The sequence below is a fragment of the Corylus avellana genome, chromosome 5 (genome assembly GCF_965113065.1).
Source record: "Corylus avellana chromosome 5, dhCorAvel1.hap1.2, whole genome shotgun sequence".
NCBI lineage: Eukaryota > Viridiplantae > Streptophyta > Magnoliopsida > Fagales > Betulaceae > Corylus > Corylus avellana.
Genome location: NC_142494.1, coordinates 7,938,406 through 7,960,945, shown reverse-complemented (window position 1 = coordinate 7,960,945; position 22,540 = coordinate 7,938,406). Strand labels below are relative to the sequence as shown.

The window sequence follows — 22,540 nt, the reverse complement described above, 5'->3', positions numbered from 1 at the left end:
TCTTTGTCTTTCTTTTGGTATCTGTTTGGAGGAAATGCTTTTGTTGTATAATTATTTTGTTTTGCTTTCATGCTCCTCACTGGTAATGCTTATATCTTTAAACTGCTTGTGTACCAGGCCTTGAACTTCGCTTTTAAGGACTACTTCAAGAGTCTCTTCAACTTCAAAAAAGACAAAGATGGATACTGGAAGTGGTTTGCTGGTAACTTGGCATCAGGTGGTGCCGCTGGTGCTTCATCTCTTCTATTTGTCTACTCACTGGACTATGCCCGAACACGTTTGGCCAATGATTCAAAGGCTGCGAAAAAGGGTGGTGAGAGGCAGTTTAATGGTTTGGTCGATGTTTACAGGAAAACTCTCAAATCTGATGGTATTGCTGGGCTTTACCGTGGATTCAATATCTCATGTATTGGAATTATAGTTTACCGTGGGCTCTATTTTGGAATGTATGATTCTCTAAAACCTGTGGTTCTTGTTGGTGGGTTGCAGGTATGTGAAACTTTTGAAATTGCACTCTGGTTCTCGTGTTTGGATACACATCACATCTCGTCTTCTCTCTTCATTCTCTTGATGGATTATATGTTAAATACATCTCTTTTGTGTATTTATATCTGGTCTCCTAAATATTCTAGTTCCTTGCTGGGTAATGTTGTTTTCCAATGCTTTAAAGGATGTTGTTTATGAATTGTTGGTAGGCATGTTTCATGTTCACACTGGCCATGATTGGTGTTTACAGGATAGCTTTCTTGCTAGCTTCTTGCTGGGATGGGCAATCACCATAGGTGCTGGATTGGCTTCGTACCCCATTGATACAGTACGTAGAAGGATGATGATGACATCCGGAGAAGCCGTCAAATATAAGAGCTCTTTGGATGCATTTCAGCAGATTCTCAAGAATGAGGGTCCTAAATCACTCTTCAAGGGTGCCGGTGCAAACATATTGCGTGCTGTTGCAGGTGCCGGTGTGCTTGCTGGTTATGACAAGTTGCAGGTCATTATGTTGGGCAAGAAATATGGGTCCGGCGGTGGTTAATTTGTGACAATGACGACAATGAACAGTGATGATGATTGCGTTCCTTTTCTCTCTTCAAGAGTTGAATAAAATTTTGGAAGAACAATATTTAGGTATATGATATTAGAAATTTTATAGTTATGAAGACATTACTTGAATTTTGAATGTTTGCTTTATCTTTTAAGTGTAGTTTTGTCTCTCATTTGGTGAGAAATAATTAAAAGTGTTGTGCCCATATCGATGCTTGCTTGGCATTGTACTGAATGTTTCTACATATTGCAATCATCTTTATTTTCTCCTCTGCCTATTTATATGTTTCGGATCATGCTGTGGAGAATAGGTATTGTAACTTGTAAATTGGTCTCTAATTTCCTTGGTTCTCGTAGTAGCTTAATATTAAACTAAGGTGTGTGACCTTGGGAGTGTGAGCTTAAGAGTTTTACAATTTGAAGTGTCTTTGAGCACTAGCAGCTGATACTTTATAACTCATTTCTTTCCTTATGTTTAGAAAAAATTTCAAAAAAATTACAAAAAATTCACATTAGTTTTCTTAAATTTAACTACCATCTTGGTAGTTATAATGTTTTTTGATGTGTAGGGAACCAAAAAGGTTTTTATATATTATTTTAATATAAATATTTATCTTTTATCTTTCCTCTTTCATTTTTTTGTCTTTTATTGGAGGTTATGTTGAAATTTTGTGAAAAAAATATGAGGGTAGGTAAAAAATTTGTATTTTGTAAAAAAATAATATTTTAATAGTATAAAGAAATGTAAAGAAAGTTATTGTAAAATATATTTTGATATGAAAACAAAAAGTAGTTTTATTTTCTAAACTTAGGAAAAATTAAAAGGAAATTGTTGCTAGTACTCGAAGCATAATATTTTAAAAACTAATTTTCAAGAGTGAGTTTTGTTAGAGCACTAGCATACACTCTAAAATCCATTCCCTTTCCTATATATATATATATATATATATATATATATATATATAATCTCAAAAACTTACCCAAATCAAAGTTCCTATATTTTGATACCCAACCCAATATTTTATTTACAAAAACTTTTATCTCCTCCCACGCGTCTCTCTCTTACGGCTGTCTCTGTCTCCTCCCAAAAACGCTTCACCTTCCTTCAACCTTCAACCTTCAATACCCAAACCCTCATTTGATTTACCAACTCCTCTTCGAACCTCCTAGAAAAAAAACTCACCTTCCTTCAACCCCCAATTTCCAAACTCAGAAATCAAGAGAGATTGAGAGACGAGAGAGAGTGAGAGAGAGTTTGAGAGATGGAGAAGACGCAAATGAGAGAGAGAGAGAGAGAGAGAGAGAGAGAGAGAAGAGAGAGAGAGAGGGGGACGGAGGAGAGAGAAGACGAGAAGAGATTGAGAGAAAGTAAATATGTTTATGGAATAAAAAATAAATAAAAGTAAAAAATATTGTTTTAATAAAATAGAAAATATTAAGAGAATTTATTGTGAGGTGTATTTGGATAGAGAATAAAAAAATAATTTTATTCCTTAAATTTAGAAAAAATAGTTGGTTATCTACAGGCTCTTAACAATTCTTACTAGGCAAAAATATATTGAGGATCATTTTATTTTATTTTATTTTTGGTTATTTGAAAGAGTAACATAATTTATCATATTTTTATCTTACAATTTTGATATAGTAGTTTTAACTAATTTTTGATTTTTGATTTATTTATTATTATTTTTTAAACAATGATTGATCTAAAGAGTAGTTCAGATTGTGACGTAAGCAATGTGAAATAATTGTAGAATAAAAATGTGACTCAAGTAATAATTGTCTTTTTAATGTAGATTTTTTTTTTTTTTTAAAAGAGTAGATTTTGTTAAATCACTAAATAATTTCGAGTTCTCTCTTTTGTCTTTTCTTGCTACTTTGTTTCAAATTAGTATCACAGAAGATAATTTAAGTTAGAATTTTTTTTTTTTTAGTTTAGCCCTTATTTTAATTAAATATTTCTTGTGTTTTGAGCCTTTTACAAGTGAAAAAAATATATTAATATATTAATTAAATAATTAATTTAAAATTTTGAGATAATTAGTGATTTAACATATTTAAATAAAAATGCATTTAGATCCTCATCATTATGTTAATACACAATTATCTCCAAAATATTAGTAAATAGAAATTAACAAAAAAGAAAAGAAAATATAGGGTAGACATCATGGAAAAGGTAGTAAACTTTTTGCACGTTTTTTTACACAAGAATAACTTCTAGCATCCCTCTATAATATGGAGTGGAAATTCACCTATATGCAAGAATGAAGCTATTGTCACCTTTTTCTTTTTCTTTGTTCTTTTATAGTTTTATTAGTATTTTTTGGCATACATGGCTATTCTACACGTAGTACATTTTTGTTAGAGCATTCCCAATGGAAGAGCCATATTTTTATGTAAAATGGCTCTTCAAAACTCACTTTTATCTAGTTTAGCTAAGCCATTTTTAAGTGTCTCCACATCCGATTAGCTATATTTCTAAACAAAAGGTGGGAAAAGATTTGGGAAAATGATAAAGCAGGAGAGAGAAACACTAAAAAAGAAAATGGCTCCCTTAAAAAGTGCTGCTACATTTAACTTTTTTTTTAGCTCTTCTAATCAAATATCTATTTTACATATATTTTTGGCTCATCCAATGTGGGAGGTTTTTTGAACATTTGAAGAGCTATTATAGATAAAAGTAACATTTGGCTCTTCCATTGGGAATGCTCTTAGATATAATTGAAAAAAGAAGAACAATTGACACGTTAAAGATTGACAAAGACTAAAAGACATGAAGACTTATTTTTCAAATAGGTAGAAGGTAGAGTTATAATTCTTAAAATTAGAAACTCAAGGTCCTTATTTAGGAATGAGAATAACTTTGCTAAGGTTTTAACACAAACTAAGCTTTTTGTGCCTTTCAATAAAAAGGTTGACACATCAACCTGAAACAAGAAAAGCAAATATTCAAAAAATACTGGATTTGAATCTTTCCCCTTTTATCACACATGTACGAAACAACCATTCCCCTTCTATCACTTATATGCATGTCAAAATAAAGTTGTTCTCTTGATATTCGTGGGATGAGGCGTTGATGAGTTTTCAAAATTTCTCATTCAAGGACACAAAAGACTTAGTTTGTGCCACGATCGTATAGAAGTTATTATCCTTTATTTATATTGAGACAAAATTAAAAAACTTTTGGATAGTTATCTTATGTTTTGTCTCCAACCCAATTTAGAAGAAAACTTCATAAGTAATAAGTCTATTTTCTTTCATTTCCTCCTTTAATGCTTATCTTCTCTCTCTCTCTCAACTAGTTACAAAAGCTATACATTGTTATGCAATATAAATAATATTCAGAATTTCAAGATTGGAGGGCAATGTGATGATAATTAATCATTTCATGTATGTGCCAACAGACAAAATGTTCAGAAAGTGGAAGCTGTGCCTTTCAAATATGAACATCTGAAGCTAATCCCATGTAATCTGAGGATCACCCTTACACCCTTTAACACAACACTTGTCTATCAGTCAATCCCTTCAATCCCAAGAAATCCCTTCATTTCTCTGGGGCTGCTCAAGCTGTCTTTCTCCACTCCCACTTCAAACAACTAAGAAAACTACATGGAAGGAGGCAGGTCCTTGTCATGCGCATCCTCCACAATACCATTTGTCTGCAACTCATCTCTAGACTATTCTTAACAAACAACACCACAATCTATGACAGTTTAGATTTGTTCTTCGCCTTCGTAGCGGTTAACTGTCGCTGTAATGGGTCGTCGTTTTTGAAAAAATTTAAACAACTTGTCCATGATTATGCAGAAGAATTGAGCATTTCCGTTGAAAGGGAAAGAGCTCCTTACTTATAACAAACAAGCTTCACTACCATAAACCCACAACAGCAAATGGCTTCATCTATGGTTTCCTTTTTCTTCTTCACCTGTGCCTTTGTCCTTTTACTCCTGCACATGTCTTTCTCATTCAACAATCTGGCACTGGCTGCAAAACACAGCAGCTTTGCGGCTCATCACTACCACCACTACCACCACCACCGCAGCCACTCCTCCGCATCGAACTCGAGACTCCGCCAAGCCTATGTTGCCCTCCAAGCGTGGAAACGCGTAATCTACTCTGACCCGAAAAACTTCACCACCAACTGGGTTGGTCCTTTTGTATGCAACTACTCAGGTGTGTTCTGTACTGAAGCTCTTGATGACCCCAAAATCTCTGTTGTTGCTGGCATTGACCTCAACTTCGCCGACATAGCCGGGTTCCTCCCGAAGGAATTAGGCCTCCTCACTGACCTTGCACTTATCCATCTAAACACCAACCGCTTTTGTGGCATCATTCCTGAAACTCTAGCCAATCTTACACTTCTCTATGAGCTTGATCTCAGTAACAACAGATTTGTAGGCCCTTTTCCTAAGGTTGTGCTCAGCCTTCCCACCCTAAACTTTCTTGATATCCGCTACAACGAATTCGAAGGTCCATTGCCTCCTGAACTTTTCAACAAAAAACTCGATGCGATCTTTGTTAACAACAACCGCTTCACTACAATGATTCCGACAAATTTAGGATTAAGCACGGCCTCCGTGGTGGTGTTCGCAAACAACAACTTTGGAGGCTGCATTCCGTCGAGTATATCAAAGTTCGCAAATACTTTAGAAGAACTGGTATTAATCAACAACAGTTTGACAGGGTGTTTGCCACAAGAGCTGGGATTTCTCTACAAATTGAAGGTGTTGGATCTAAGCTCTAACAATATAGTTGGTCCTATACCCTATAGTTTAGCTGGTTTATCCCACTTGGAGCAACTAAATCTTGGCCATAATATGCTGACTGGGATTGTAACAGATGGAGTGTGCCTTTTGCCAAGCTTGGCAAATTTCACATTCTCTTATAACTTTTTCTGTGAGGAGGAGGGAATATGCCAGAATTTGACATCAAGACGAGGGTTTAAGTTCGATGATCGTCGAAATTGTTTGCCGGATAAACCACTTCAGAGGAGCAAAAAGGAATGCAGTGCTGTGCTTGAGCGTCCTGTTGATTGCTTCTGCTGCACCGGTGGTGGCGGTGCTGGACCTGCTTTTGCTCCTGCTGCAATGCCACCGGCAGTAGCAGCAGTGCCTGTGTCCACACCTTCTATGACTCCAAGTTACACATAGACAACCACACAATTGGTAGTTACTTTCAAAAGTAAAATAAAGTCCAAACTTGGGATAGCAAATGAGCTTGTAATTACTGTGTGAAGCTTGTGAATTAGAAGAAATATCCATCTCCTTATCTAGAAAAACCATGTAAATACAAGTTTAAAAGAATTGGAAGTGGCTTCTCAGAATGGCTGCTAGATTTGATCAATGCAAATAAAAAAAATGTTATTTACAGCTATTCAGTTCAGGCATGTAGCAGCTAGCAGGTTGTATTCAGTAGTTTTTCTTCTTAGATAGCCTCACGCAAGACTTGGATAAGTTGGGCGTTATTAAATGATCAGAACCCTAGTTTACCCAGCTACAGGGAAATGATATGAAAACTCATGATAAAAAAAATAATAATAATAAATAAAAGCCTTTGTTTCCCTGAAATACAAATCCATCAAAAGATTTTGGGGTGTACACCAAGTTTTTTGGGGGGTTTTAAATCTTTTCCCATTGATTTACAAATCCACTTGTGCCATTTCCCTTGTGATAAATCAACTCAAGGAAATTTGAAGCAAAAGAAAAAGAGAAACCTTTTTTTGACAAAGCCTTTCTACAAACTAAGTTTAAGGAAATTCTTCCAATCAACTTATTAAATTGACATGATGACATCCATCATTAGAACAAGTGATTCGCACCTGCATTTTAAAAATGTATGTGAAATACTTGAAGGACAAATGTTACAAATCACATTCTCTAAAAACATATATCAACTAATAAACTAGGTTAGAAGACATTTTTTCTTGACCCAGTTTGAAAGAAAACTTTGCCCCCCTTTCTATTCCCATCCTTTTATCTTTTGAGATGATTTTTTCTGTCATTCCTTTGATCACGTTGAAGACAAACTAATATGTAGTGGGAATATCTTCCGTTTGGTCATGGTGTAAATGACCCAATTTACGCCACCAACCAAAAAAGGACAAATCAACTTATTTCAACTTACAAAATGAACTTAGTTGCATCAGATTATATCACTTGCTCTTAAATGAAACCCATCATTTCTCTCTTACAAAAAACCGCCCATTTCTCTCTTAAAATGAAACCCATTATTTCTCTCTTACTCAGTTTCAGATTTTCACACCCACCGCCCATCCTGCAAAACCGGCCGCCACACATGACCAGCCCGATCCTCCGCCCAACCGGCTTCAAAAATCCAACACCACCTAGCCCACCGCATGGCCAGTGCAAGCCGCACCCACCGGTTTAGCATCAAATTTAGGATGACCGGATCTCTTTAGGGTGATAGAATCCTTAAAGGGTTCACTTTTCACCTCTATATTTTAGTTTTAAATTCAGAAACAGGTTTTGAAGCATTAGCACCCACCGCTAATGCAGAAACGAGTTTTGAGGCATTAGCACCCACCACATTAGCATTCCCTCAGCTGGAATAGCGGTGGTGAACCGTCGAAGTAGCTTGGCAGAGCTGGGCGGGGCGTGGCTTGGCAGAGCTAGGTGGGGCGGCGTCTATGCCTGGGAGGTGCGTGTTCTGGGCAGTGAAGATTTTTTAGGTTAAGCTTTTGTTTTTTGGGATATTATCAGGGGAAGTTTGATGTTTGGGATATGAACTTGTGCAACCAAGCTTATTTTGTAAGTTGAGGTAATCTGAGGTGGCAGCATTTTAATGGAAGAGTTTTCTGCTTTAACCGTATAGCAGCACCTCTCATACGTAGTTCTAAGCAAAACACATTTCTTGAATTGACAGCATCAAATCAAATGCCATTTGTTTTGCATCAAACTAGACTATTGAATTGAAGAGGATTTACACCTATAAAATTGCTAAATGTACTCAAATATACAATATACATTACAAACAATACAAGAATCATTGGCTACAGACTGCTACAGCATCTGTGACAGTTTGTGACTGATTATGTTGTATCTCACCCTTCTGAAGGTGAACTCAAGGTAAAAAGGCAGTTCTATTCCCAACCTGAGAAAAGGGAAAAAAACACAATGAACATGTTCAAGTCAACAATGACAAATTCTGGTATATCATGAAAGGCCAGGAAAAGAACGTGGATATAACCTTCAAGAAATGAGGAATTGCATGGAAAAAGAAGATGGATTCAACATGAAGCAATGCAAGTTTGAATTAATTAAGATAGATTTAGAAAACAAAAGAAAAAAAAAAAAGTTTTGATCGTGCAAGAATCAGTGAATAATTTCCAAAATTAATGATGCTCCTATTTGCAAAAGCACATGTGAAAATCGAATTGGTAATGCTATGTGACAGAAAAAAGTCCTCAGAAATTCAAAAAATAACAACTGAGCAGTTATCCTAGAAATTCAAAAATTCAAACTGTTCAATGACATATCAAGTCACATTACCAGAATTAGTGAGTTGGGGAATGTCAGTTGGTCCTATATGATATAGACATAAAGTGAAAAGATGCTCTTATGCTGGTGGTAGTGGACGCCGGCAAGTTGGGCACTCCATCTTTATGTCCATCCACCTTTGTAAACAACCAGAATGGAAAAAATGATCACACGGCGTCACCTGTAAAAGATATTGTAAATTGATTTCAGTCCAGTGTTCAAGGAAAGAACACCTAACATACCAACTAATTACAAGAAAGAATCCTGTCAGAATACCATGCAATCATTAGATCGCTGTGTAATATCGATGGCAGTCATGCAAATGACGCAATCTGTAGCATGATTTGCGACCTGATCAAACCTTCTATAGTAGCTATATTTTTCAGGAAGAATCTGCAAACCATCATACCAAAAGTGAGATTTCCATGTAAGCACTCATAGCAAGTTTAGCTAAAAGTAACGTGCTGCAGCAATATAAATACACCTCTGCTAAGAAATCTAGTTGCAATTTGCACACCGCAAAATCAAAATTATTATTTAAATAGGTATTAAACGTTTCATGCAATTGCAATATTTCTCCACATGAACTGGAGCCCCATTAAATGAAGAAGCATTAACAAATTCAATAATCTTGTTGAGTTGAACTACTTAGAACTAGGGGAGCAAAAGCCCAAAAACATGGGAAGGCCAGACAATTTTTCATGCTTCAGATGTACAATATCACGAATCCAATTGGAAAATAAATCAATTAAGAGGTTATTGCAAGTAGTACTCAGGAGTAGATGCACAATAATACAACTCCTTGCTTAGCTAGTTCCACATAATTCTTTTACTTAAAGAGTAATCATTATATCTTCAAGATGGAGCAAGTCGATGGTGTGTAGTTTAGAGGATATGGGTGTGCTATGCATGCCTATGCCATCAATTACTAAAACAATAAAGAAAACGAACAAGATTTTGAGAGAAGACAAAAAGGAAGAGAGTTGCATCCAACCTGACGAGGAATGAACCAACGAGATCCAAGGTAGTTCTGGAGAAGAAGAATTGATGCTTGGAGTCCAATAAATAGAGTCAAACAAATACACCAACTCTTGTCTGGCTCAATACGCATGAAGTTGTTAGGGCAGCCAAATATATATAACGGGATTGCCAGCCGAGTGACAGTCATGCCTAAGATGTAATGAGGATGCAAAGGCTTTCTTGAATCACGAACAACATTGGTTATTATTTGAGGTACCCAAAAAGAGTACAAAAGAAGAAGAATAGGTCTCAGAAAATTATGAAACTCATACATGACCAGAATGCCTCCCAAAAGGATCCCATCTGCAGATAGCGACAACAGTTAGATCAAATTAGCAGAACAATTTGATACAAACAAATTCTATAGTCTTAAGTATAATGCTGAAAATACGTTAAAGTGTAAATAAGCAATCATTATTAAACAGGGGAGTAGCAGACTGGCAATCATTGAGATTTGGAAATTTCTAAGGTTTATTGCTCCATCATTGAGACTAAACAAAAGAAGAGAAAAACCATTCATATCCTGGCATTGCACACAAGTAGCATGGGGAACTTGACATATGCATGTAATTTAGAGTTCTAAAGGATTACTTTAATGCAATTGTAATAGTAATAGTTAATATCCTCTCAGCAACTTGAGAAAAGAATACCATTCAGAAGATACATTTCGAGCTAACCTGCAGCTATCAAGTCATATGAAAGAACCATATGTGACTATTTTCACTTGGTATTAGTCATCACTCATCACATTAGCTTAACATGATTTCATATGGCTACAACAATGAGAATATCATCTGAAATTTTTAAATCTCCAAGTCCAAGCCTAGTGACATCTGACTTCAGAATGTGAAAACACTATCTTGAGATGTTTACTTGAGATACCTGAGAGATTTTTCCACATTGTTTTTTGGGACTACTGCCGGTTTGTAAGTAATAAAACTCATTACAACCTTCTAAAGTCTTGCTTGGGATGTTTGCTATAGATGATCCTCATGCCCAGAGGAGCAAATGTTAAGGAAAAACCCAAACCAGCCTGGATAAAGTCCATGCGATAATACTCTGGGCTCTCTAGAGATATTTGTTAATAAGATAGATTAGCCTGTAAATTAACTCACTTCATATTGCTAAGGTACTAGGGAACCTAGGATAAAAGCAAAAACTTGTGCACATGCAAAAATATAGATTTTCTGATGTGCTAGCAACAGCTAAACCCCCGATTCACAACTGTTGTGATATTATCATAGTAGGAACACTGTGAACAGCTACATACAACTTTCATTCTAGTTCTCTGTCTCAAATATTCTTCAATGCGAGCAGTAATAAACTTGCAGACTAGTGAACATTCAATCTGTTCATTTATAAGATTACCACAAGCAAGCTCTTCCATTGAACAGAAGAGGGGGGATTTCAGGTATAAACAAGTCGGGTGGCAGTTCAAAATTAAAATAAGGCCCCATCACGATATACACCAGTATAACATATCGCTAGGAAAAATTCTACCACATAATCTATCTTGAAACTTGAGGTTTAAGTAACACAAGTATAGTGCATGATAGAGTTATTACACAATATTTGCATCTAATCATATTTTCAGACAAAAAGAGTTCAATCAACATATGTTCAAGAAACAGTCATAAACTTAAAGGAGGTGAATGTCCATGAGTATATAGGGTGTTGTCTGAGTGTAATGCCTTCAATAGATCTTGGAAATAGAAATTCCACTCGCAAATAAAAGAGTGGCATTGAAAAGATAAAAATAAAAGTTGCATTTCATAATACTTACAAAAACGACTATATAGAACCGAAAGCTCACGCCTCATAGTCTCCCAACCTTCTCCATTACTCATGGGTCTACTTGCCTTCCATATAGCAAGAAGATATCTCATCTCAAAAATTGAGAAGACTACGAACTTGAAAAAGGCCGCAGTTGCAAAAGCATTAAATAAGGATTCTGTATGCACCAAAAAAAAAAAGCACCTCTGGTTAAGGATGAATATGAGGTAATGAACAAACTTGAAAAGCCAAAAAGGTCATCATACAGGATTCAATAATGAACAAATGCAGAAATAGTTGCACAAATAAGGTATGTGGTAAGCAAACAAAATGAATCACATACTCCTAAATACAAGTTATAAAAAAGACACCAGCACAGGTATGTCCATTTCACACCAAAATGCTGATATTTGACTGACATTCTAGCATCATAATAAATTTCCAAACAAAAAGTAATGCTAGAACGCCACTTTCCTTGTTGTGAAGCAAACATACATTTAAATAGCACGTTACTGATGCATACAACTTGGATCGTCCAAACCCAGATCTGGCACTATTATTTTCACCCAAATTCAATTCAATCACTAGTCAAACCAGACCAGTCAGATTGTGTTCCATATATAGCAATACTAAGCTCCGTAGGATGACTTACAACCCGCTGATTCACAAAGTTAAACTTAATTATATGTATAAATATGGTAAAAATCATGAAAATTTACCACATTTTCATAAAAAATGGTATTTTTTTAAAAAGTTTTTGTTTGACTAAGGGGAATCCTTCAACTGGGGTGGAGGTACAGTTTTTCACTTATGCCATCACCATATAGTCAAAGGGTGTATTAAAACTTATTACTCTATGTAGTGGCGTGCAAATGCTAGTTTGCCATCACCATCATTTATAAAATGATATGCCTAATTAGTATATTTAAATGGCATTATTCTAGTCTAGCACTGGATGCAAATTGTAAATGGACAGAGCATGTCAGTGGTCTAAAGGCGTCAACTATCTCAGCTGGTAAACTCTCAAGGTGTCGCACTAAATACCTAGGATCAAATCCCACCTTCATCAAGTGGGGGGTTTAAGGGCCACTGCCCATGTTTGGGGGCTCGTGACCACCGCAATCTCTATCCCGAAGGGGGTGGCCCCAGAAGCCACCCCTCTATTAGGGACAGTTTTGTAATCCATACCTTAAACTGGAGGTACTTTTGGTGGAAGAAACGGCTCATACGCACGTGAATGTTTCAAAAGTAATGGCCAGATTTGACACAAGGGGGCAACTCAAAATACTTCATACTTTATTGGTTCGAGTTGCACTGAGTTGTAGTTTGGAGGTGTAACCACAATTGAAGTAGTATTTTGGAGGGGTAAAATATAATTTTACCCAAAAAAGCGGAAGAAAGAAAAAAGAGCACTCGTGTTGGAGGGTCATTGTTGAGACAGATGTTGTCTTTTAGAAGTATGTAGTTCACTTTGCAAGTGACACAATGTAACATGTGGAGGGTACCAAAAAAACTAAAAACAAAAAGTCAAAAGGTGTTTACACTCTCCAGCTAACAGAATCCTTTAGAAATTTATGTTGCTAAAAGGTTGGGCAAATGAATGAAATAGGAAAAGTTAGTATTTCTGACCACAGTCCTATAATCATAAAAGAATTTGTTGTTATTTGCAGCTACAGGTTTGTCAAAAGTGAATAGCTGATTTTAAAAGTCCCCCAATAACCCCACTAAGATTATTATAATAAACTTGTCAAAGATTATATGCATATACAGAAACTTCTGAAATTGTAGAACAGGGAATTATTATGCTTACCAACTAGTATTCCAGCTGTCAGATGTAGAAGGCAAAGATAAGCATCCATGATTGCTTGTTGGCCAATCATTAAAATTGAAACTTTGGCAGCTCCCTGACAGAGGAAAATCAGAACCATGATTACTTTTGTGAAAAAACACAAAGCTGAAAGAGTATTGAAATACATCATATATATGGAAACTATGGCTTTTATTCTTAAGTATGTTTTACACAAGTTCTTACGGATTGAGTGTTGCCATGTTCCATCTGCCGAATTAATAGAAGAACTTGAAGGAAAGAGACCTGATGAAAACAGTTAAGGAATCCACCCAAAAGAGGCTAATAACATTGTGTTGAAACTAGAGTAATGATATGTAGAGGATACAAAGGTGACCATCAATGTATAGTTCACTGCCTTGTTATAGTAGACCCCAATGTTGACAGAAGTAGCATTTATTAGTAAGGGTGAGAAGCAATCCCCATCATCATCCACTGCAGGACTTTCCATTAAACCTTCCATATGATAACGATCATGATCCCCATCTACAGGAATGTATGAAATAAATAAACAAACCAAAGAAAAGTTTTATTTTATTTTTTAAGAACTGTTTTCCAATTATTTCTCGACATACATCAGGTCAAAAGAGAAGGGGGAAAGCAAAAAGAAAAGAATTCATACGCTGAGAGAACTCAAGTACCATTTTGGGCGGATGAAACACGCGAAATTTGGGCCGCAATTTCAATATTACAATGTTTCTCCATTTCATAAATTGGCGCTGCAGCAAGTGAAAATAGAAATTACTACATCAAAATATCAAAAGGACATAAGTTACAAATAGGATCAGCATGGGCATAAGTTCAAAGTGAAGAAGATGAGATTACAATGTTTTCTTCTCCATATCTTATCCCGCGGAGATTCTTGGAACACCTGGGATGAGAAAACTCCAAGCTGTATGAAGAAGTTGAAAAGGTAGAAAGTATTCAGAACCCTCATCAACAAATATTTTCTCAAAGATGATAACCACTAGTTTTCCAAGCAATGTTGCCCACCACATGATGCAAATAGTTGTCAAAGAAGAGCTTATGCTTTTAAGAACACGCAACAAGATGTGGTGAAGATTTAGAGTTCAAAATCTCAGCCCACCAACATCCCTCATAAGATCTAAAATTTCCCCTGGAGTATTTAGACGTCTCTAAATCTATGATGCCTCGATAAGGATATGGTAAGGATTCAATATGATATGGACATGGTGATACATCACTTCTTGAAAATCTAAGGTGTGATACAACAAGAACATGTCAACTAAATAATATAAAAAAGAATTTTGAAATATATTTTATAGAAGTTTTTATGTTAAAAGACGATTAACAAACACCAAAGGGCATAAAATATGTATAAATGATTCAGCCATTTTAGAAGTTATATATAAAGAAATAACAAATTATTCATATTTGGTATTCATTAAATTTAGAAACTGGAAGGTTTTTAAATATATGTTATAGAATTTTTTAGGTTAAAAGACAAATGACAAACATTTTTTTTATAAGTAATCAGAAATTTATAGAAAGCGTAAGACTTGGCCCATATACTGGGTTGTAGGGTGTTCTCTTTGCCTTTGAAGTATTTGGGTCTTTCTTTAGGGGCTTCATACAAGGCTAAATCAATATATGATGGCTTTGTTGAAAAAATGGAATGTCGTTCAGATGGATGGAAGAGGCTTTATTAGGATGGTAGCTTGTTGGCATTGATTAAAAGCACTCTGTCCAACATGCCTACTTATTATCCATCCATCTTCCCCATCCCGGAGGTGTTGCTAACTGGATTGAGAAACTTCAAAGATATTTTTTAAGGGGTAGAATTGGTCATGAGTTCAAACTTCATCTAGTCAGGTAGTCTAAGATTTGTTCTCCAAATTGCTTTGGTGGTTTGGAGGTTAGAAATATGGTTCAGTTAATTGAGCTCTCTTGGGAAAATGGCTATGATATTATGCCACATAAAGGGAGGCTTTGTGGAGATCGGTGGTGGAAACCAAATATGATAGCATGAAAAGAGGATGGCGTTTCAGTGAGGTTGTTGAGCCCTTCGGAGTGGGGGTGTGGAAATACATTAGGAGGGGGTGGGTGGTTTTTCTATATTTGTCAAAGATGAGGTGAGAGATTGCATGAAGAGGCACGTCATAGTAATGGATTGGTGTTGCATGTGCTGGAGCGGGGAGACCATAGATTATCTTCTTCTAAACTGTGAAATGACCAGAGAATTATGGGGTTCAATCTTCTGTCTTTTTAGTGTAGAGTGAGTCATGCATAGAAGGGTGGTAGAGTTGTTGACTAGTTGGAGAGGTCAGTTAAGAAGCATTTTAGAAGTTTGGAGGATAGCTCCTCTATGCTTAATGCGGTGCATTGGGAGAGAGTAGAACACGATGACCTTTAACTATTGTGAGAGGCTGGTGTTAGATTTAAAAACTGATATGTTTTCAAATCTCTTTATGCTTGGATGTTGGCTTACAATAGTCCTCGTTTTTTCTAGTTTTATGGAATTTTTGGACTTTTGTTCTCATTTTTCTCCCTAATTGGAGGTCTTTCTTGCATACTTCATGTATACTTATGTTGAATCCCTATGTGCTTTCTATGGAGATATTCATTAAAATTATAAATAGGAAGTTTGCCTCACTTTCTAAAACACTAGATCTTGTAGTTTACAGTTAAATCATTTTTTTCTTAAAAAAATTCAACTTTGAGCCCCCTTGCCAAGAAGTATCTATGTCGTATCCTAGTTCTCTCCTGCTACACCCGAGCTGTATGATGAACAAAAAAAATGATTTTATTATTTAAAAACACATATCCAATACTTTTTTTTTTTTTTTTTGGCATCACAGCATATCCACATTAGATACAAATCAGATAATGGTATGACAGCATTGAAGTATCTGTAATTCCTAGTCCTAAGTCGAATCCCAACCCAATAAAGACAGGGCAAATGGGTCAAATCAGATAAAAATGTTAATAAAGATTTCACGTGTAATGAAATAATAGCATAATCTTTTCTAGGTAATACCAACTCGCACATACTGGATTGAACCTGTGAAGCATGATCTTACCCTTAACCCCTGATTTAAGACGAATCTACTGAAATAAATCTTAAATCAACTTTATACCACTCAATCAAACCCAGACCGAGAACAAAATTAGACACTTATGAAACACAATGAGTAACCGACTCTACAATACCCTCTAATAAAAATTTTTGTAGGACAAATTACAGTGGGATATGTCTCAGCAACATCAAGTAAACAGAGAGACCAATTGCATAATACAGACAGCTAAGGAACAAAAATTGCATAAAAACAACAATAAGTAGTCATCCTAAACTGACATACACTGTAGAATCATAATCAATTTCAAAATCATAGATGAGTCTAGTAAGAAGTATTACCAAATGATATGGATTCGATAAAAGATAATCATCTTCCTGACTCAGCTCTCCCTCTTTTCCACTGCAATATCGTAGTGTGTGAAAGTTGAAAACAATTCAAATGCACAAATAACATTGAAATTAGAAATTAATCACCATTTACCATAGGAAAAAAATGGAGATAGCAGCAGAACAACGTGCAAATGAATATTGTTAACAAAACAGCTAATTGTTCTAAATAAAGTTCTTACTTCAAACTGACTATCATCTTATTATGTTCCAAAAACTGTCCAAAGAAGAATATGAACAATTACATTAGAACAGTGGGTAAATCCCCTATATATTTGACTTCATATTCCTTAAGAGTATGCTTTCTTTCTCTATCACCTTCTGTGCACATTTATTTTGTATGTCATCCAACATTTACTTGCATTTCTTGTCTTATTACCCAAATCTTTAAACATCAAATTGAGCATATATGTGAGGAGAAATCAATATAGTCATTCTGAAGGTTTCCAAGAATTTGCTGTATTTCTCAATTTACCTATTAGCTACCATTCGAAGTTGTCTAAAAGGCCATATATATACACCTTCAACCCTGATTTGAGCACCACCAACATTGTGTTCATTGTCAAACACATCATGGAAGATAATTACCCCCTGCATCAGCACCATGAAAAGGAAAAAAACTTAATTTGTAAACAAATTATCATAAATGAAAAGCAAACAGTAAAGCAATTATAGTTATTCCTATGAAGTCTTTTAGAAAAAGGGAGCTAAAATTACATGTTCCATCATCTATGATGAGGAGATAAAAAAATTCGAGCTTTTGTTTGTTGATCATCATACTTTGGGGTTCTGAAATATTCAGATCCAATCACATGCATACTATGGAAATGTCGCATGTACAAGAAATGATTAATAGAAATGCAATGTCCTACTACTGACTTCAGCATCAGGAACAGATTGTGCAAGCATAAAACACCTTAGATGTGTATAATATCTGTTGCCTGTGCACTAATTAAGAATAAAGATGCTACTCATAAATGCTGACTTTCAGAAAATGACCTTTTTTCACCCACAATTCAATCTACTCACCTGAACATAATGTACACCAGTTATTTTTGTTGGTGTACTAACTAATTCAATAACTGAATTGCCAGTGGATTTCCTGAAATCTGGAAACCTGGAAGAGCCATTTGCAGAGTCTAGAAACTTCCATGTCCCTGCAACTCAGATATCCAGATTACAGGTAATCAGATCAAGATATAAGTGTTCAACCATTTGGATGCACTGTAATAAACTGGATGATTAAGTTCAAAATGCATTCAACTGGCCATATGGTCCATAGATAATATTTTGCATACATTGAAACATGACAAGGAAATTGTAGATAAATATTCCTTCTGTAATATTTGTACAAAATTCCACCAGAAAAAAAAAAAAAAAAAATGCACGTGCACTCTACAAGCAAGCATTATTGATAAGTTTACATCTCAACACATGTAGCAATGAGTAACATCTCCACACTTCCTGATACCAAGAAATTTTTTCAAGGTTTATTCAGGTATAGACCCTATAAAATACAGAGTATATGGCAGAAGAGAAAAAGGGAGAATATCAAAGGGATTAACCTACCTATCAATAGAGTCAAAATTGGATACCTATTGATGGCAATAGATAGCCCATCTTCTTCGTTGGATCCTTTGGATTCTTTACACTTTCAATTGTAATACTAGTGGTTTTTTTCAATAAACAGCCTGTGTATTTTAGTTATCTCCCATTAGGCATGAGTTTTGGCAGGCCCATAGTGAAGCCCAATGGGTATTATACACAATTCCAACTTACCACCAGCCATCCTCATATAGATCAATTCTCTCTTAATTAATGTCTCCTGATCCCATTAAACAAACCCTGACCAGTTTTAGCCAAAAAACATCAATTTGCAATATACTCGTCTATTACCAAGTATCTCATTTAATCTTACTCTAAGTATCAGTGCGAAAGCCTTTCCCTTAACATGCTCAAAGATATATATTTACTTCTCACTTTCCACATATAAAACTAAACATGGAAATCCTAGCCATATAGTTGACATCTTCCTGGTGCACCTCTAAACTATGAAACAATTTTGAAGTCCATGCATGTGGGGGCTCAGCAACATTAAGTAAAGATATTGAAACTCAGAATCCGATTTTTCAAGATTACATTCTAAAATTTTCTATCCCAAAATATAAAACATGAACTCCATTCCCACTATAGGGGTCAATTTTTAAGATGGAAGTCACATTGTCCATGTAAAGAAGAGTCTGCAAATCAAGCAGAATGCATGCCCAGGCAAAATTCTGAGTCATTGCATGATTTTAAGTGTGACCATATCAGTGTGTAATTTTGATAGTCACTTTGTGACAAACTAATTCATGATGAACATCATGCCATCATGAACTAAAAGCTCACAAGTTTTTGAATAGTTCAGCAAAAAATAAGATACAGACCAAAGATATCCTAAGCTACCCACATAACAATGAGACATGAAGAACAAATAGTGATTAATCTCTTTTGAATTGGGTTATTGTATATGTTCCTAATTTTGTCTCTAAGAGAATTTGGGTGATTTGATTTGTTTTTAGATTGTAGTAGCCTTGAGTATTCAAGTCACTTGCATACTTTTCGTGTACTAGGACTTTGCCCTTTTTCTATCTATAAAATTATTATTATTCATAAAAAAAAAAAATGATATCATAAGGAAATAAATGTAATTGGAAGCTGACAACTTTTGCAAACAGGATGACTATAACGAAGAGATGATCAATTCAATGTATTTATGTTACAAACCTCTGTAAGTTCCTGTTATGTTCCATGTAGAGAATGGACCCAACTCGCTTTCATCTTTTCTTACAAATAGCCACTGTAAAAAAGCAATATCAATAACAAGCAAAAGCAATTATGTCTGGTTCAGAATTTTATGCAAAATCAGAGTCACATTTTAGCGACAAATTAAGATAAGGTTGCCCACTTTCTCCGAAAAGCTAAAATTCAATTTAGTCAAATACTTGACATGAAAAAACAGCTGAGTATTGAAATCCCAATATTGAAAAACTTTTTGGTTAAATAACAGCCAAATAAAGTTTAGTTATTTCTCTACTAATCCAGGTTCTGCACATTGCCACAACTGGTAAAGCTAGGAATTGCTCAATTTTGATTCATTTGCATCAATCTCCACCACCAATGGTCACCATCGATAATGATTACACCCATGAGTTTTCCCCCACTTTCCAAGTTTCGCATTTCCGGCAACCAACTACAGAAGCAGACACTAATTTTGTTTCCCATAGTACTTATTTCCCTTTGACAACATATATGGTTCTCTTCTTGTTGCAGAAAGTATTGTTCTTTGTAGCCTGTGCTCCATTTGCTTACACAGAGAAACATTAACCTCCTCCTTAGCCATCTAATACAACCCATGGGCTAAGATAAGCATTTGGAACACAACAACACCAAAGTAAGATTCTTCTTCTTCTTCTTAGTAAGCAATGGAGGGTTATATTTAGACAGAAGAAAATTTGTACTCATTAAAACTTAGCTCTCCTCTGTCAATCTCACTCCACAAAGATGTCTGTCAATCTCGCTCCACCAATGGATCAACTCTTAAGTACATGCAAACCACAGTAGAATCCAACAAGGTTCCCTAAATCCCTCGAGATTCACCAAAATGCACAACATATATATAGCTATAACCCATGTAACAGATCAAACTTTAACCGAACAAAATTACACTTAAATATTTGAATTTCACATTCTTTACCTAAATTGCCATCGAAGGCGAAATGAAAACATCAAACAATACCATAATTGAGCAACAAGAGAGGATGAAATTTGTAAAACCAACCTCATCGCCCCACGACCGAGCCCTCTCCCTCAACGGTCTTAAACCTGCCACCGGCCGTGTAAGCAAGAAGCCAACCAAAAATCCAAATACAATCCGAAGCACAAACCCTAATCCCCTCCTCCCAAACCACCAAAAGCTTGAACTTTGGCCAATACCCATATCAGAACTCAACCGCATCATCCCAAAATTCAACTCCAATTCTTCAGCAACCCAGCTTCTTGTTTAAACTGATAACGAAGAATCGAACCAAATAATCCAAAACCCATTACAGAATAGAGCTTAAGAAAGACTGGGGCTTGCTTCAAATGGAGTCAAACGAAGGAACAACCAGCCCAGAATATCAGATACAGAAAATGAAAGCTTAACAACTAATTCACCAAAACCAAAAACCCACAATTTTCTTAAGCAAGAAGGCCTTCCTTCACCACCAAACCATTACACAAAAGTATATATTATGTGTACAACATACGTAGTACACAAAGACAAATACATAGACTGACAGATTATGTGTTGGATTTGGGTAGTTAACCAAAGAAAAGGGTATGGGTAGTTATGGGGGTTCTGTTTGTGAAGCTGATTGGGGAGGTGGGTGTGGTTGTTGACATGTCTCTTGCTGCTTTTGTTGTGTGTGTGTGTGTGTGTGTGTGTGTGAGAGAAAGAGAGGTCTCTGGTTTTTGGTAAATGGAGGTCAGAGAAGGGAGGCTCTGGGTAGTGAGTGCCACTCGCTTGGAGGGAGGTGGTCGCCACGCTCCAATCATAGGCGGTGGAGTCAGTTTTTAGCGTCACGGGGTAGCCTGATTGGGATCTCTGGGTGGTGACTGGTGACGCTACATTTTGCTACTCCCCCAACCAATTGAAAGGAAAAGTACTTTTCATGTGGAAATGTTGGTTTGAAAAAGTGGTTCGGTAGGAACACAACACAAATTTAATTCATGGTCTAACTTTTTTCCTACGTGTAAAAAAAATTAAATTTTAAACTAAATAAATTATCTTTTTTTCTAAATTTTTAGAATTTCAAAATTCTCTCTATCAAATTTTTTTTTTTTAAATGGCACGTAGGAGAGAAGTTAACTATAAATTGGATTTATGTTGTGACCTTAACATTTATTTTTTTGGTGATTTTTAAAAGTATAATTTTTTTTTTTTTTATCTTGTACAAAAAAAAAAAAAAGGTTTTAAAATGGTCACCAAATAAAGCCCGTGAAGTGCCTTAGTTGGGAACATATTATATGGGGTTGTTTTATGATAATAAGATAATACTATTTAACTTTAACTTAATGCATAAAATTTGATCGATGCATTCATGTGTAGCAAAGGGTACTAGGTAATAACATTTTTTTATAAGATTTTCCAACAAGTATGATAAGAGTTGACCTCTCTATAGTCTATAAGGGGTTGTAAAAGCCACTCCAAAAGTACCCTCACCGGTACCCTCCTCCCTTGCCTCTCTCTTTTATTGCTTTAGAAAAAAAAAAAAAAAAATGGGTACATGTTAATAATGAAATAATTTTTTTTTTTTTTTTTTCATACCAACATGTCTCATCATAATCTTGTCAAATGTTTTATTGACATTTTATTTTCCACGCCCCCACTAACTTAAAAGCTATTTATTGTGTAGTTCTTACGTCTTTTGTTTTTGTGAGACTATTTTGTCGTACGCTACTTTTTAAAGAGCATCTTCAAAAAATGAAAAGAGGTTAAAGGATGCTTATAGTGTGATTGGCGATACCCTTCCGACGCTCAAGTTGGTATGAAAATAAGAGAGAGGTTTTGAGCATAATAAGGATATGGGTAAAAGGGCATACCTCGAGGGGCACTGAATTGTTGCCTTTATAGGCCCCGTCTCCCCTCTTTTCTCTAGGATTTTTGGGGTCTAAGGGATCTAACGTGGAGAGTCCCTTAGCATATAGGTCTGCTCGAGGAAGGTTGGGGAAAGAGGCAATGAGCGTGCATGCCCTTTACGAGGAGTTGTAGGAAAGGGATTGGTAGTACCCTTACGACGCTCTAGTTAGTATGGAAGGGAGAAAAAGGTTTTGAGCATAGCAATGGTAAGATAGCTCGAGGGGATATCTGTAGTGATCTAAATAATTAATTAAGCTTAAGATAACTTGATTAGAGGG

General features: G+C 35.6%; 3 protein-coding genes across 3 annotated transcripts; 2 read left to right on the top strand and 1 right to left on the bottom strand.

The window, feature by feature from the left end:
* Positions 1 to 117: 117 nt before the first annotated feature.
* On the top strand, positions 118 to 1,308 carry AAC3 (ADP/ATP carrier 3; the record flags this gene model as incomplete). Its single annotated transcript, XM_088516438.1, is given in 2 exon segments — positions 118 to 489; positions 737 to 1,308. Coding segments are annotated over 2 exon segments (669 nt in total), but the record flags the coding sequence as incomplete, so codon positions are not given.
* A 3,540-nt stretch (positions 1,309 to 4,848) lies between these two features.
* Positions 4,849 to 6,191, top strand: LOC132181753 (Leucine-rich repeat (LRR) family protein). Its single transcript, XM_059594991.2, has one exon. It carries the CDS (start codon positions 4,932 to 4,934, stop codon positions 6,189 to 6,191), a length of 1,260 nt encoding a protein of 419 aa, XP_059450974.1. The 5' UTR covers positions 4,849 to 4,931.
* A 1,704-nt stretch (positions 6,192 to 7,895) lies between these two features.
* LOC132181383 (RING/U-box superfamily protein) lies at positions 7,896 to 21,094 on the bottom strand. The gene is made up of 15 exons (XM_059594577.2): positions 20,421 to 21,094; positions 19,367 to 19,439; positions 17,630 to 17,757; positions 17,076 to 17,191; positions 16,553 to 16,613; positions 14,002 to 14,068; positions 13,818 to 13,895; positions 13,505 to 13,662; positions 13,363 to 13,422; positions 13,141 to 13,234; positions 11,341 to 11,508; positions 9,532 to 9,860; positions 8,814 to 8,930; positions 8,550 to 8,718; positions 7,896 to 8,151 (listed from the first exon to the last, which is right to left on the bottom strand). Exons 1-14 carry the CDS (start codon positions 20,598 to 20,600, stop codon positions 8,617 to 8,619), a joined length of 1,731 nt encoding a protein of 576 aa, XP_059450560.2. The 5' UTR covers positions 20,601 to 21,094; the 3' UTR covers positions 7,896 to 8,151; positions 8,550 to 8,616.
* Positions 21,095 to 22,540: the final 1,446 nt, after the last annotated feature.

Coding starts and splice junctions, on each gene's coding strand:
- LOC132181753 (XM_059594991.2), top strand. CDS start 4,932: ATGGCTTCATCTATGGTTTCCTTTTTCTTCTTCACCTGTGCCTTTGTC.
- LOC132181383 (XM_059594577.2), bottom strand. CDS start 20,600: ATGATGCGGTTGAGTTCTGATATGGGTATTGGCCAAAGTTCAAGCTTT. Junction 13,896..14,001: donor GATATGGAGAAGAAAACATT/GTAATCTCATCT, acceptor CACTTGCTGCAG/CGCCAATTTATGAAATGGAG. Junction 9,861..11,340: donor GGTTCTATATAGTCGTTTTT/GTAAGTATTATG, acceptor CGCTATCTGCAG/ATGGGATCCTTTTGGGAGGC.